The 15,800-nt window shown below is 41.5% G+C and overlaps 1 protein-coding gene across 5 annotated transcripts in view; it reads right to left on the reverse strand.

Annotated features, from left to right (window-relative positions):
- LOC122708973 (nebulin related anchoring protein) overlaps positions 1-15,800 on the reverse strand; it is a 75,281-nt gene that overhangs the window by 46,994 nt on the left and 12,487 nt on the right. For 3 of the 5 annotated variants that reach the window (XM_043925888.1, XM_043925892.1, XM_043925887.1), the window contains exons 10-15: positions 11,995-12,099; positions 10,917-11,033; positions 8,168-8,272; positions 6,603-6,710; positions 5,459-5,563; positions 880-978 (exon numbers count right to left, since the gene is read on the reverse strand). In XM_043925888.1, coding sequence (XP_043781823.1) covers positions 880-978; positions 5,459-5,563; positions 6,603-6,710; positions 8,168-8,272; positions 10,917-11,033; positions 11,995-12,099 — 639 coding nt within the window. The remainder of the gene's footprint in view (positions 1-879; positions 979-5,458; positions 5,564-6,602; positions 6,711-8,167; positions 8,273-10,916; positions 11,034-11,994; positions 12,100-15,800) is intronic. The other 2 variants (XM_043925891.1, XM_043925889.1) reach the window with 1 other exon arrangement.

The following is a 15,800-nucleotide window of genomic DNA, read 5'->3' on the forward strand; positions in this document are numbered from 1 at the left end:
GGAAAACTTAAAGATGAAAAGAGTCTTGAAGACATATCAATCAATCACAAAGTGTGGACCTTATCTGGAGCTTGATTCAGACAAACTGTAAAAAAAAAAAAATCTTATGAGACAACTGGAATGCTGAATGCCACCTGGACACTGGTGATGTTAAAAATTTTTGTTCGTTTTTTGGTGTGATATATCAAAATTGTACAAATATGTTTAAAATTATTTTTATATTTTAGAGATTCATACTAAAATATCTGTAGATTAAATTACACAGTACCTAGGATTTCCTTCAAAATAATATGGAGGGGGGCAGTGGATGTGCATACACAAGCAAGACTGTCTACGAGTTAATTCATTGAAGCTGAGTGACGGCTGCCTGGGGGTTCATTATGCTGTCCTTGCTATTTTTGAATGTATTTGAAATTTTATAAAATAAAGTTTAAATCAAAGAGAGTAATTTCTGGACTCTCCTAGGGGTCCAGTGATTAAGGATCCACCTGTCAAAGCAGCAGACATGGGTTTGATCCCTGGTCTGGGAGGATCCCACATGCTGCGGAGCAACTAAGCTAGCACACTACAACTACTCTAGGGTCCATGCTCCGAAACTAGAAAAGCTACCGCAATGAGAAGCCCAAGCACCACAGCCAGACAGTAGCCCCTGATTGCTGCAGCTATATAAAGGCTGCATGCACAGCGCAAGGAAGACCCAGTGCAGCCAAACATAAATAAATATTAAAAATAATAACTTTTAAAAAGAGTCATTTCATGGTTGTAACAGGACATATGACACCATCGATGGAAGTCAAATCTTTGGGAACCAGATATCCAGAACCCTGCAAAGCAACTGCGAGTCCCCCACATCTAGCTGGGTGGAGAAGTGTCACTCACATGACTCAGTTGCTGGGCATTGATTTTGGCTTGAACAATCTGAGGCGTGTTGGTCACAGAGCTGTACTTCAGCTTGTCGATGCTTTGCCTGTAGTTGACCTGGATGCAGAAAGGCACAAGGCGTCAGCTGTACTTCGCTCTAAGATTTCCTTAGCTCCCTCCCCCTCAGCCCTATAGAGCCGTGATTCTCAAATGACCAAAGAAAAACCCGAAGATTCCAACTGGAGACCAACAGACACTCCAAGCCCACAGATGGAAAAACAGTTCATTGGAGAGTGAGTGACTGAACAGGCGGCTCATAAAAAGAGTTCAACTGAATGGCCAGGGAATGAAAGAAAGGGTGACCGTCCACATCGCTAATCAGAGAAAGGAATTTTAATACCTACCATCACCATGCTAGGCCGTTTAGTCAGTTAGGTTCTGGACCTGTTAGTAGCAGTCAGATCACCATCAAACATCCCACACATGATCTTCATGCCTCTGTTTAACTGCCCAAAGCCCAGGGCCCCACCCAGTATCCGGCACAGTACTGCAGCTTCTTTAGGCCTCCACACTCCACTTTCCTGCATCCCACTAGCTCTTACTTCTCTGTCCATACTCCATCTACTGCCTCTGACCATGACCCGATAGCAGGGGGCTCTGCCCTCACAGGGGGCAGCCTTGCACTTTCCTACAATATCCTGTCTGTCTAAACCAGAGTCTGAGGTCTTTGCCATCCTACCCACCTGCTGTCACCTCCTGTTGCCACCTCCCTGGGTGACAGCTCACCCCTGTGAGTCACAGACCACTAGCCAGATGGCACTCATCTTGGCTCGGTGTTTGGCCTCATTGTGGGGGAGTAATGCGGAGTGGTGGGGACTGTGGCAAAGGGCAAAGCTACCACTCAGCTCTGGGGGATGGTGATCTTGATCAAAGTGGGACTCGGAGTGGCCAGACAGTCCAGTTAGCCCAAAGAAACCAGAAATCTATATTATTATATAAATTCTTACAATTTTAAATGCTGAGAAACAGTTCAATATTTTAAAACCCACTGACCCAAGGGAAACAGACCCAATGAAAAGCTTGAGACTGCATCTCTTCCTTGGACTTGCTCTTTTCTTACCTGTCCCAACAGGAGCTAAACAATAATTACGGCTAAAAAAAATAGCACTTACCATGCGCCTGGCTCTACTACAAGTGCTTTACATTTATTTACACATTGAATCTTCCCAACCACCCTGTGGGGAGCACTGTTATCCCCACCTCACAACATGTAAACTGAGGCACAGAGCCCTGAAGTGACTTGCTCAAGGTCACCAGCTGGTGTCAGAAAGGGAGTGTTAATCACTCAGTCATGTCCGACTCTTTGAGATGCCATGGACTGTAGCCCACCAGACTCTTCTGTTCATGGAATTCTCTAGGCAAAAATACTAGAGCGGATAGCCATTCCCTTCTCCAGGGGGATCTTCCCCACCCAGGGGGTCGAATCCCGGTCTCCAGCATTACAGGAAGATTCTTTACTGTCTGAGCCACCAGGAAAGTCCCTGGTGTCAGAGCTAGGGTTCAAATCCCAGCAGTCGGCCTCCCAAAGTAGCTCCCAGACTGCATACGATAACTGTGGTTTTGCCAATGCTGCTGTACTTGGAACTGTTACCTGTTATCTTAGAGATAAGCCAGGGGTTCCCTATAACCAGAGCTATCTCTGCTTAGAGAAGGAAATGTATTATGACAAATTAGAAAACAAACAAAACAAAAAGACTTATAAATTAGCTTCTAGAACAAGATCTAAGAACAGGGTGTTCCAGATACTAGACCACAGAATCTTTTGTTGGGATTTGGAGAAAAGGGACAGCATTGCTTCATTCTATTTAGTTAACAATTCAAGGAAAAAAAGTTTTTGCACATTCTGAGTTTTGGACCTGGGGTATGTAGAAAAGCTAGGAAATATGAAGTCATTTCAATGTCAAATATTAATGAGATTACACTATAGTAGCTTCCTAACGCACTAAGTCAGAGGGAAAATTATCATCTCAGAGTCTAATAGAATTCAGAATTATGCATGGTAAAATGTCACAAAACTGTGTTTTTTAAATGGCACATTCCTTCCTGATAATTCTGCCTTAAGTATGTTGCAGAGCACAATTACTCTCCTCTGCAGGACATAATTAACACTCTCCATGATTAATGATATCTTTGCAACATCACAGATGCTCGGTCAATGCTCCAGTCTACTTTCTGAAAGCTCCCTTTGCTGAGGGTAGAGTCTCATTTTAATGCTATTAGTGTTTTTAAAATCCATCTGAAAGGAATGTTCTCTAATTAAGGGCCCATGCTTGTTTACTTAATTTCAGGGCTTTCTGACCAACTCTAAGACTACCAGACAGAAAGACAGACCACAAATATACTTATAAATGGATACGCAAACTTTCTGAAAACTAAAGTCCTACACTAAGGGCGGTAAAAATTTTCACACAGGAGCCAGGAAAATAAAGTAAAGCAGGTTAAGGTGATAGAAGTGGCCACTCAGGCCCCATCAACTGCTGCCATGCACGAACTAGGGCCACAGTTCCTATATGAACTCACAATTTCTACATATTGTTTCAAAAAACAATTTTTCTTAATACTGTGTGGCCACACCAAATACCTCTGCAACCTGGATCTGGCTCATGGGCTGCCAGTGCAGAATTTACCTCTGCTTCCAATTAATATTTCTAATCCAATCTGGTTTAATTCATCTCTCAGACTTCTCCAGGTTGAGCTGGCTCTATTTCAGGTGCCTGGTTTGATCCACTGTCTTATATAGGCAAATGTCATAGCAAGTCATGTTATAACAGGATTGCTGTTATAGGACCCTATATAATAGTTGTAGGACCCTCTCTCATTTTGTTTGTTACTAAGCATTGTTTCTAGAATTCTACTGTGAAAGTGAAAAGTGTTAGTTGCTCAGTCATATCCGACTCTATGCAACCCCATGGACTGCAGCCCACCAGGTTCCTCTGTCCATGGGATTTTCCAGGCAAGAATACTGGAGTGGGTTGCCACTTCCTTCTCCAGGGGATCTTCCTGACCCAGGGATTGAACTCCGGCCTCCTGCATTGCAGGCAGATTCTTTACCAACTGAACTACTATGGAAGCCCACTCAAAGAAAGAACTCACTCAGAAGCCCCCTGTGAAAGAACTCACTCAAGATTTTTATGAGATGCTCTTGATTCCTCAAGTTTCTCAGGTCAAAAAAGAAAGCCAAAAAAAGAAACCTGGCTTTGGTAGTCAAGTTTAAACTTGAATTTCATTAAGGTGGAATGAGTAAGTCAATGCAACCAAACTTTCTGGAAAAGGGAGAAGCAAAATGGGGCTCTTTATATTCTACTTCCCATACCCTGCTTATTCACACATTTGAAAAGTCCCTTTCATCCATCAAGCTGTCATTTGCCACTGACTGGCCTTCACTGCCCTGTATCTATATTAGATGCTGGAGATGTCCAGCTAAACTTGACACTGCTCCGACTCGAAGCAAAAGGGAAAGAGCTGCAAAGACCTATCTATCAACAGCACAGACCAAGTCAACTGCTGGAGCTGTGCTGACTCCAGAGGAAGGTGAAGGAAAGTAGCCCTGAGCACTCAATGGGCACAAGTTGAATGATATACTAAATTATTTTTTTAAGATTTTTTTTTTGATGTGGACCCTTTTTAAAGTCTTTATTGAATTTGTTACAATATAGCTTCTGTTTTATGTTTTGGTTTTTCGGCCATGAGGCATGTGGGACCTCAACTCCCTGACCAGGGATCCAACCCTCACCTCCTGCATTGGAAGGCAAAGTCTTAACCACTGAACCACCAGGGAAGTCCTTACATTAAATGATTGACTGAAGATAACTTTCACTGACAAACATGAACTGACAACTCAGTTCTAAACCACCTTATGTACTTTTTAAAACAGTAGATAACTTCTGATTTCCTTGTTTGTTTTTGTATTTCTAAATTTTCTGTAATAAACATGTGGCAAAATTCTTGTAATTAGAAAACAATGAAATTAATTAATTATATATATTTCATTGGAGACAAACCAAATATAATAAAATCACTGCTGTAATATTAATTATTTTACTTAATCTTAAATTATTTTATTTAATATTATATAAAACTAAATTTTAAAATTACACACATATTTCTCCTGGGGAAAATAATTAAGTGCTCTAGAGAAAATAATTAAGCCAATGTTACCATTTCCTCTCAACTTATAGCTATTTCAGTTTACTTCCTCTGGTCCTCAAACATAAAACTTAAAAAAAAAAAACCTCATCACTGCTAGCAAATAATTACTTTAAATGTGCCCAGCAGCAGATATAGTTCCCAAATTCTAAGAGGTGAAATGGGACTTCAGGATATTTCCAAGATGAAACCAGGGCTGTCTCTGCCTTATGCTGGAAATCCAAGGGTTTCCAGACATATATGAACGTCCTGTTAGAAAAGAATTACTTTTTCTCAGTTCCTTGTATCTCCTATGAACTGCTGTATCCTGTTTCTTTCCATCTCACTGCCTAAGAATCACTCCGTTGGAGGGACGTGTTGAGGAATAAAGGTCTATTGGAGAAGGACTCACATCTTTCAAGGGAACCAGTTTCATTGTTGTTTGATAGGAAGGGGTAAGAGTGGCCGGGTAGTTGTAGTCGACAACATCATGTTTGTAATCAGCCTTGTAGGCGATCTGAAACACAAAGAAAAGAGCAAGAAAAGAGAAATTAGCCTCCCACTTTCTTGTGACCTTGTTTGAATGTCATAAAAATATTCTTTAAATAACCAGAAACAAAATTAATTCAGTTTCATCACCTCCAAGGAAAATTAAATTACATTCATACTTTTGCCTTTAATTAATTTGAATTCTTCTTCTTAATTAACCCAAAATTAGCTAACTTCATCTGTAACACATTTATTTTATCTTTCTTATTAATCATGGAGTCCCTTGTAGATTTTTTTGTAAAGAAGAAGCATTTGCATACAAGTATACAATAAAAGAGCTTCTTGGCTAATGCCCAGAAAATAAATGAAAATTCAGGAGTCTTCAGAGTACTTGAAATTTTTTTCTAAAGGTCAAATTTGACTTTCTCAGGCAGATTAAATTTGACATGTGTATGTTTTAATAATGAGATCAGCTTCTTCTTGGTGTCATTTACTTCCAAGATGTACAATTTGGCATTTGCAAATGTGTAAACCGAATGGACAAAGCCAGAGATTAATAGATCACATGCTTTAGCAAAAAGAGGGGCCTGATCTATCTTGTTATCCCACCGTCTTGAGCATTGCCTGGACACAGGAAATCTACAATGAACACTGAGGTGGAACGAATGAATAAATCAGTCAACCAACCAATCAATTTCAAATAAATCACAAATGCTTTGGAAATCTGAAGCATTTCAAATGAGAATTATGCTCATCCACTTCTCTTTATCTCTCAGAAACTGAAAGTTTTTGTTACACTGGATCAATTACAATAGATCCAAGTACTCTTCAAAGCAGAGAAAGCTGAGATTAATACATGGAAGCTTTTGAAAATTTTCAAGGATTTTTTACCTAGCCTTGGTTGTATTGATTAACATTTAGAAACTCTTTGAGGTCAGTCTTTACACAACAAAACACTGACTTTTTAAAAGGGAGGTTGGAAAAGAATTGGCTGAATTCCTCGTGCCCTTTCTCCTTCCACCCCAGTAGACCCCAGAGACACGCAGGCCCTTCACAACAGGACTCACATTGCTTGCCAGGTTTCCAACCTTCAGAGCATGGAGCATCCGTTTGTCCATCCCAACTCCTTCATAGTGGCCTCTCATGCGGTTCTGGTAGTTTTCTTTATATTTATTCTACATGGGAACACAAAACCTTCAACAAAACCATTCTCTCCCCCAACTCATGGAAGACAAACGACTCATCTTAATGTGCTAAATCCAACACATAAATGATTAAATGGAGCCTATTTATGTATTCAGTGGGTCAGCAAATTAAAAATAAGACAAACCTTAAAAAAAAAAATTAGAATTCAAGAAGTTGGTGTAAAACAAGCATACAAGCAAACACAGGATCTGATGCATGGACAGCACAAAACAGACCTGATTTTTTTTTTCAACATTTTCAGTTGTAAACATACCAGATTTTTCCAATGTGAAAACCTATCACATGAATGTGGAGCTTTCCAAGGACAAGCACTGATGATATAGGGGCTGCATGCAACCCCATGCCCCAGGCCCCTGCACTGCATGCCATTACCACTCTTTCTAGATATATGAAGAATAAAACCTGAGCTTTGCCAAATTCTGCGCCTTTTACATGACACATTGGTTACTAACGCAACCATGTTAAGTAGCTATATTATGTCCCAAATGCAGCTTACAAAGAACAAAACAAGAAGACAAGAAGTCATAAGTAGAAAAATCGGAGTACTTTCTAATAAAGTTACATTAAAATCACCTACCTTGGGAGGCCATTGAGTGTCCAGGCACTGAGAGTATTTTAACAGAATACTATTACTCTGCCTCAGATACAGTTCTACTTATCTCAGTAATCTTCACAAACACTCTATGAGGAGGAAGGATTTATTATCATCCCCATTTTACAGACAGGCAAAATGGCTCCAGGAACTTAAACAACTTGCCCAGAGGAGGCCACTTGGCCAATTATGGAACCAGGCCCGTCAGCTCCAAAGCTGGCGTGCTCAACTATGGCATGTAGGCAAAAAAAAAAAAATTCCTTACTGAGCCTTACAAAGTCCCACGTGATTTCAGATTTTACTACTATAAGCATACTTTATAGTATAAGTAGAAGTATAATCATATAAACCAGTCTTTGATGTTCTCAAGGATACATCCCCAGACTTGGAGAATTTCCAAATTTGCAAATGCCACGCCAGCATACATCTGCTCAGCTGTAAGATGGGGAAGTAACACCTGGCCCCCCAGGTGACCGGGCAGGATAACTGAGATTGTGTACTAATTTAAGAAGCACAGAGTCAAGTTGAGAGGGAACACTGCATGCTCAGCTAGGCTTCCTCACCGGCATTTGCCACTAGGATCCGGATACTGTTTTACATGAAGGAGGCAAGAGGGCAGATGCCGCCCTAAGGACTCAGGGTCAAGTGCATGCTGGGGATTTAACACTCCATGGACCAGCCCAGCAGGCAATCTCTATCAACACTCATAGTATCTGTGCCTAAGAAGCCATGCTTCTCCAAGACACCCAGATGCATTCTCTTAGGAGACCAAGAAATTCAGGTCATTAAAAAAAAAAAAAAGGCCAAACAAAGGCTTAGGCATTAAAAACTCACATCACTGGTGAATTTTGAGATCTTGCACACATTCCTGAATTGAGGCGTTTCACAGTAGTTGATACTATGACCTTTACTACTTTCCAGATCCTTCTTATACTCCACCTTGGAAACCAAAACACCAGATGCACAAGAGAACCAAACCCGAAGTCACTCTTGAAAATGTCACCAGGGCTCAACTTGGGATATTTTTAGAAAACTTTCAACCGAAGATTTTAAAATATCAGGCATAGGCTACTGTAGGTCAACAGTACATGTTTTCCTTTCAAATAGTGAATAAGTAAATAATCAGTTTAGTTCTGAATGTTAAAAAATATATAGTCCCTTTTAAGAGTAAATACTTTAAGATTTTTATATAGTATAGCTCAAAAAATGGCAAAATAGTTTTAGAAAACAGGGAAGTGGTCACTTCTGGGGACAGGTGTCTGGGGGGATGTCAGGACTTCTGGTCATGTTCTGTTTTTTGATCTGATTGCTTATTACAAAGATGAGCCCACTTGTGGAAATTCTTCCTATTGAATACTTATGATATATGCACTTCTCTGTATATATACTTCAGTAGAATTTAACCAAAAAAGTTACTTTACAAAAGAGTGTAATAAATGAGACCACACATAAACGCAGAGTGCCTTCTAATTTTAAATGGCTAGTTGAGCTCCTCTGGGTAGTTGTATGTAAGATGTGAGGTCATTATTAAATAGACTCCAAGTTGTTCCAGGTAATTAGAGAAGGCAGCTGAAGGCTAGTTACCATTAATAGAGGCAGGGCTGGTTAGTCTTACTAAATAAACATAAGGGCAAAAAGAAATGGAAGGTTCCCTTGTGATGCTTACCAAAGGAAATACAATTTATTATCATACGTATAAAACATTTGGTGGGAATATGCCTCTTAAAGTTTGCAAGATGCATCACAATGCTTATAATATGATATAAAATGAAAAAAGCATATAAAACTGTACACACAGTTGAATTCTAATTCTATGAAAATATGTTTTTATATTCATATATTTATTTATAGTATATTCACATAGAAAAGGCTTCCCTTGTGGCTCAGATGGTAAAGAGTCTGCCTGTAATGCAAAAGACCTGGGTTCAATCCTTGGGTCAGAAAGATCCCTGGAGAAGGAAATGGCAACCTACTTCAATATTCTTGCCTGGAAAATCCCATGAATGGGGGAGCCTGGCGAGCTACAGTCCATGGGGTCGCAAAGAGTTGGACACGAATGAGCAATTAACACTTTCACGTAGAAAAAGGCCAAAATGGTAAGTGTTATTCCTGGGTCTGTTTCTAGTTCTGTCCCTAGAAGCCTATGAAACCAGAATAAGACACTTGACTTTTCCAGGTCTATGACAAAGCCAGGGACAAAAGACTGCAAATACCCCACCTAGATCTAATGTTCCATGAGTCAAAACACAAGATTCAGCAAACTTTTTCTATAAATGAGCAGATAGTAAACATTTGAGTCTTGGCAGGACATGTGTGTGTGTGTGTGTGTGTGCTGAGTCACTTCAGTTGTGTCCAGCTCTGTGTGACCCGATGTGCCACTTGGGAAGCCCTGCAGGACATACCATCTCTATCAATTTTGTCTTTATCATTCAAAAGCAGATATACGATGTATTTCAATAAGACTTCATTTATAAAAACAGGCTGCAGGCCAGATTTGTTACTCAGGTCATAGTTTGCTGACCTCTGGCCTAGAGCATAAGAATCATATGGATAATTTGTTTAAACCGCAAGTTCTGGACTTCCCTGGTGGTCCCATGGCTAAGCCTCCACATTCCCAATGCAAGGGGCCTGGGTTCGATCCCTGGTCAGGGAACCAGATCCCATGTGCAGCAACTACGACCTGGCACAGCCAAATATACAATTTTTTTTTTAAATGCAGGTTCCAAGGGCTAGGCACCTATCCACTATTTCTAAGTATCTGAAGTTTCTGATGATGCCCAGGAAATGTACACTCTTGTGATTCTGAGCAGCATCACAGGCTAAGGCACTTTTTGGAATAAAGGACTGACTCTCAGGAAAGAGAAGAAAAATCTTTTAGGATATTCGCGTATCTTTTTTTGAGTTTCAGACAACTTGTTAGATGAGTCCTATGCAGAGCCTGGCAAGAGGCTGACAACTCGAAAGACTTCAGGGTCCTGATAGGTGATGCCAACAGAGAAGAAGCTGCTATAAGAAACTCAAGAACAATAAAAAGGATATGGGGAACTAGAGGGGATATTCCCTTGCAAACAGCCCTAGCAATTCTAAAAATCCTAACCCCTTGGCAGGCCAAACGAAACACTGTCTCTGGCAGCCAGGTCTGCCTCTAAGGCAAGGGGAATTCATATAGCACACAGAGCTTCTTAGAAACCTGACTACAAAAACAAGACAATGAGGGAGGTTCCATGTTCAAAACACTCCTCATCTTTGATTTCCACTCTTTAAGAATGACTTATGGTTATAAAGGTTGGCTCATCCAATATTCGGGCAACTAGAAATCTACTCCTGGGAACTTTGGAATATCCACAGCCCTGTGAGAATTTTAGGAGGAAACTTCTGAACCATCAGAGAAAGATTTAATTAGTTTGGTTCTAGGCTCTGTTATGAATTGCTTTTGACTACCTATTCGTTCTTTGGCAACTGGTAACACGTGTGTAGCTCATGTGGCGTTAACATAGAATTTTTCATTCTGGGGTCACCCCTTCACTGTCTGTCGGAATCAAAGGAGGTGACAGCACACAGATGGGGCTGTCCCCCTACGTACCTCACTCACGAGCTTGTTCACACTCTGAGCCCGCTTCAGAACCAAGTTGTCCTGGGCTGGGAGGGAATGATAATGTGCAGCACCCTTCATCTTATTGAAGTCCTGCCTGTATTTTATCTGAAAGAAGCACACAAAGAACAGAGTTGCTTTCATTCTCCAGGAGAGAAGTCACTCCACATCTACCCCACATTTCATGTCAACATTTACTTCATACAATTTCCTGGAGGAAAAAAACAATCACATGGGTTTTTCCTCCACTAAGTCCCTACACCACTGACTCCCTTTTAGACTAAAATATTACTGCCCCCTTTCACATTTTTTACACTTTACATTCTAGTTCTGCGTGAAGAAAGGTCTCAAAATGATCATACCTAGAAGTATCATCCAAAAACCCATTCTGCCTTTGGTTTTAACAACCATTTCTCACCCAGCCTCGAGTGATGAATGTGTCCTTTATTTCCCCTCTCAGGACAAAGTGCACTTTTCTAGGGAAATGGGTAATAACTGAGTAGGAACAAAGTAAAGAAGAAGGGCAAAGGGGGTATGAGACGAATGCTGGGCTTCTGATGATCAAGATCAAGATGGTGAAAGATCTGCAGCGTGCATGTCACTTTACCAGGTGTAATGATAGCTTATCTTGCAACGATGGACAATTGGCTAACATTCTACAAATAAAAATTATTTTATCAACTGGGTTATACCCAGTTTGATAATCATACTCTTTATTTTAAGCAGCTATTCCTCTTGAGTGCCCAATTTCTAAAGTGGGTTATTTTGCAAAGACTCTCCTAACTCCATCTTATTTGGCTGGACTGGTATCTGCACTTGCTTCGGCTGACCTCAAGTAAGTGATGTGGTTTGTCCATGTCAGTCTGCTTTAAAGCAGACAAATGTGACCTAACTGTATGAACCCAAAAAGCAGATGTCGGAAATTTGGTTAGGAATTGAAGGTTAACATTCTGCTTTGACTCAGCTCTGAAAAATTTAACTGGCTGTAGGTTTCAGCAAGCACAGCCTCCAAAGTCTCATCTTTCCTCTGCTTCTGTGGCTCTGTGGGTTGTCGCAATGAGGTACTTACATCACTAGCGAGTTCGTTGGCTTTCTTGGCGTTCTGATAAGCTGGGGTGATCATGGCCGGGAAGCTACCCTTTCCTCTGTGCTCAGCATACTCTTCTGAGTAACCCTGTGGGGTCAATCGGAAATTTTAATCAGGGGACTTCCCTGGTGGTCCAGCAGTTAAGAATCTGGGGACACGGGTTCTATTCCTGGCCTGGGACCTAGGATCCCACATGCCGCAGGGGCAACTAAGTCTGTGCGTCACAACTGCTGAGGCTGACTGCAGCAACTACCGAAGCTCAAGTGCCCTAGAGCCTGTGCTCTGCAACAGGAGAAGCCGCCACAACGAGAAGCTCTGAGAAGCTCTGAGAAGCTCATGCACAACAGCCAGAGAGTAGCCCCTGCTCACCGCAAACAGAGAAAGCAAAGCAACAAAGAAAGCAAAGCAACAAAGACTCAGTGCAGCCAAATAAATAATTAGCTAATTTTAAAACACTTTAATCAGCAATGCTCTATCACTGGAATGGGTAGGGGATTAGCAATGATCTCTCCTACATCTCTTGTCCTTACACCTCCTGTTCCCATGGAGGCCTGTCCACACTGAACCCTCCTGTGTTCAACCCTAAGAGCAGTACATGTGGTTATTGAGCTGGTGGACTCTGGAGGCAGACCCACCTACTATTGTCCAGCACACTTACTGGGGTGAGCACTAAATAAACGGAAATGACTATCATTGGCATCGTTGTTCCCATCAGATAAGACACTGTATGAGTCTCCTAGGCGCATGGAGTAAACATTTCTTAAAAGACACCAGGAAAGTCTCTCTGCCTTCCAAGGGTCTTGAATGCTACTGTTCACAGACCGGTTGGCAGATCTACGCAGAGAGGCACTGATATCCCACAAACTGCCTCCCCCAACGATGGATTCATTTCATTTACCAATAAAGGAAGGTTATATAACAATTTGAATTTTTGATATTTGGAGGAAAAGATTTCAAATTTCCATAAGATGATCTCAACTGGGACCAAATGTATATTTCAAACTAAGTATTACAATCTGAGTCTCGATTTCTTCCTTCCTCCCCACCACATCACCCTGCCGCTCCCATAAAGGAGAACCTTCCTTCTCATGGAAATGTCCTCACGTTTGTTCTAACTGGCTTCAGTGACATCCAACTCTTTGCGACCCTACAGACTTAGCCCACCTGGCTCCTCTGTCCATGGGATTCTCCAGGCAAGAGTATGGGCATGGGTTGTCATGCCCGCCTCTATGGGATCTTCCCGACCCAGGGATCGAATCCAAGGCTCTTACGTTTCCTGCATTGGCAGGCAGGTTCTTTACCACTAGCGCCACCTGCATGGAGAAGGCAATGGCAACCCACTCCAGTACTCTTGCCTGGAAAATCCCAGGGACGGCGGAGCCTGGTGGGCTGCCGTCTATGGGGTCGCACAGAGTTGGACACGACTGAAGTGACTTAGCAGCAGCAGCAGCAGCTGGGAAGCCCCACGTCACTGGTGTACACTTTCCCCAGCAGTCAGGAACCAGATATACTTCAAAACTCCATCAGATGCCACCTTCTCTCCAGGGAACTCCTCCGTCACTCCCGGGCCTGCCCCAGGCAGAACTGGCTGCTTCCTCATCTGTGCTCCCACCGATCTGAAACAACCCTTAGTGTGTCCCCTCGGGCTCATGACTCCATCTCACTCTGGCCTCCTCCGTGGTGGGGCTGCCCGGCTCCAGAAACACCATTCCAAGTCTGGCATACTCCTCTCTTATATGAAAGAGTTGGGTCAAATTAGAATGCCCAGGGTTCCTTTCTACCCAGTAATGACAACTGCTTAGCCTAAGAGCTCCTTTTTGGTTGGTTGCCAGAAGGTTCTGGGCCACATGTAGTAAGCGAAAATAGTTAAGCTAAAAAAATAATAATAACAAAGACTCAAATTCTTGGGTAGCCTCCTTTTGCCCTTTCTGCATTATGATTTGGAGTTGGTTTGTAGCTTTATTTTAACGTCTCTGTTTATATGAATATATGTTGTGTATGTAAATCTTTTTTTTTAGTATGTAAATCTTTTTGAGACACTTAATCCTATTGGGAAGATGACTGGTTACAATAATAGATTACATGCTAAAGTCCATTAACCTAAAAATATGCACTAAAAAGAATGAATTGTTTTGTCATTTAGGCATTACAGATATTTATAGTTCATCTGACTGCCTGTTTCCCTCTCACTCCCTGCTACTCTCACGCTGACGAGTCACGTAAATCATAATGAAACACCACAGGGGATGGAGTCCTCTTGACTGACAGCTGCTGGTGGTGCTATCAAACCAGACTCAGTTTGATTCTTGTATTTGTTATTATCATGATTCCACTTGCTGTGTGCTCAGTCGCTTAGTCATATCAGACTCTTTGCAGTCTCATGGACTATAGCCCATCAGGCTCCTCTGCCCATGAAATTTTCCAGGCGAGTTCACTGGACTGAGGTGTCATTTCCTACTCCAAGGGATCTTCCCAACCCAGAGATCAAACCCATGTCTCTTGTATCTCCTGCATTGGCAGATGAATTCTTTACCAGTAGCGCCACCTGGGAAGCCCATTATCACGATTGGAAACTTCAACCAAAATGCCCTAATAATCAAGGCTCCACTCTGGCACTAGGAAGTTAGATTTCATCACTGTGTATAGAAAGGCCTAGACACACATAAGAAATTATATGTGTGTAATAACAGTGGTAGATAGGACGGCCCAAATATAGAACAAAATATTTTCTGCTGAATATGGAAGCCAAGTATTTTTAAAACTGACTTTGAAAAGTTGTCCAGAGTATCTGAGCAACATATTTAGAACATAAAACCAATAAAAACATATTTTGGGGTTTCCCTGGGGGCTCAGAGGTAAGGAATCTGCCTGTCAATGCAGGAGACATGAGTTTGATCCCTGATTCAGGAAGATCCCACATGCCACAGAGCAAGTAAGCCCATGCATTACAACTATTGAGCCTTTGCTCTAGAGTCCACGTGTCACAACTGCTGAAGCCTGAGCACCCTAGAGCCTGTGCTCCGCAACAAAGGAGACTATTGCAATGAGAAGCCTGCACACGCCAACTAGAGAGCAGCTCCCGCTCACTGCAACCAGGGAAAAGCCCGCACAGCAACAAAGACCCAGCACCACCAAAATAAACAAATAAATACAATTACAGAAAATATTCTCCTTGAGCTTTAAGCACTAAGAGACCATTTGACTAATAATTATTGTGGAATTTAATAAAATGGCCTTATAAATTCAAACATTTGTGTTCAGACAGACATTTGCAAAGGGGTCGAAACCTATATTTATTTAAAGTTTCACATGAAACATGTATATCATCATATGTGAAACGAATTGCCAGTCCAGGTTCGATGTTTGAGACAGGGTGCTCGGGGCTGGTGCACTGGGATGACCCAGAGGGATGGGATGGGGAGGGAGGTGGGAGGGGGGTTCAGGATGGGGAACACATGTACACCCATGGTGGATTCAAGTCAATGTATGGCAAAACCAATACAATATTGTAAAGTAAAATTAATTAATAAACTAATTAAAAATTTAAAAAAATTAAAGTTTCACATGAATATATCCCCCAATATAAGCAACTCAGTTTTCTGAAGAAGAGAAACCAGTTATTTGTTTCCTTTTATAAATTATATATATCGAATAAGTTACATGTGTTGTAAAGTCTACTCAGTGCCAAAAAATTTAAACAACTGTCGAATTAAGAGAAAAATATCAACTAAGCCCAACTGAACACACTCTTCCAGTACACACATTTGATCTTCCAACATTCTTTAGTT

The sequence above is a fragment of the Cervus elaphus genome, chromosome 15, assembly GCF_910594005.1.
Source record: "Cervus elaphus chromosome 15, mCerEla1.1, whole genome shotgun sequence".
Classification (NCBI taxonomy): domain Eukaryota; kingdom Metazoa; phylum Chordata; class Mammalia; order Artiodactyla; family Cervidae; genus Cervus; species Cervus elaphus.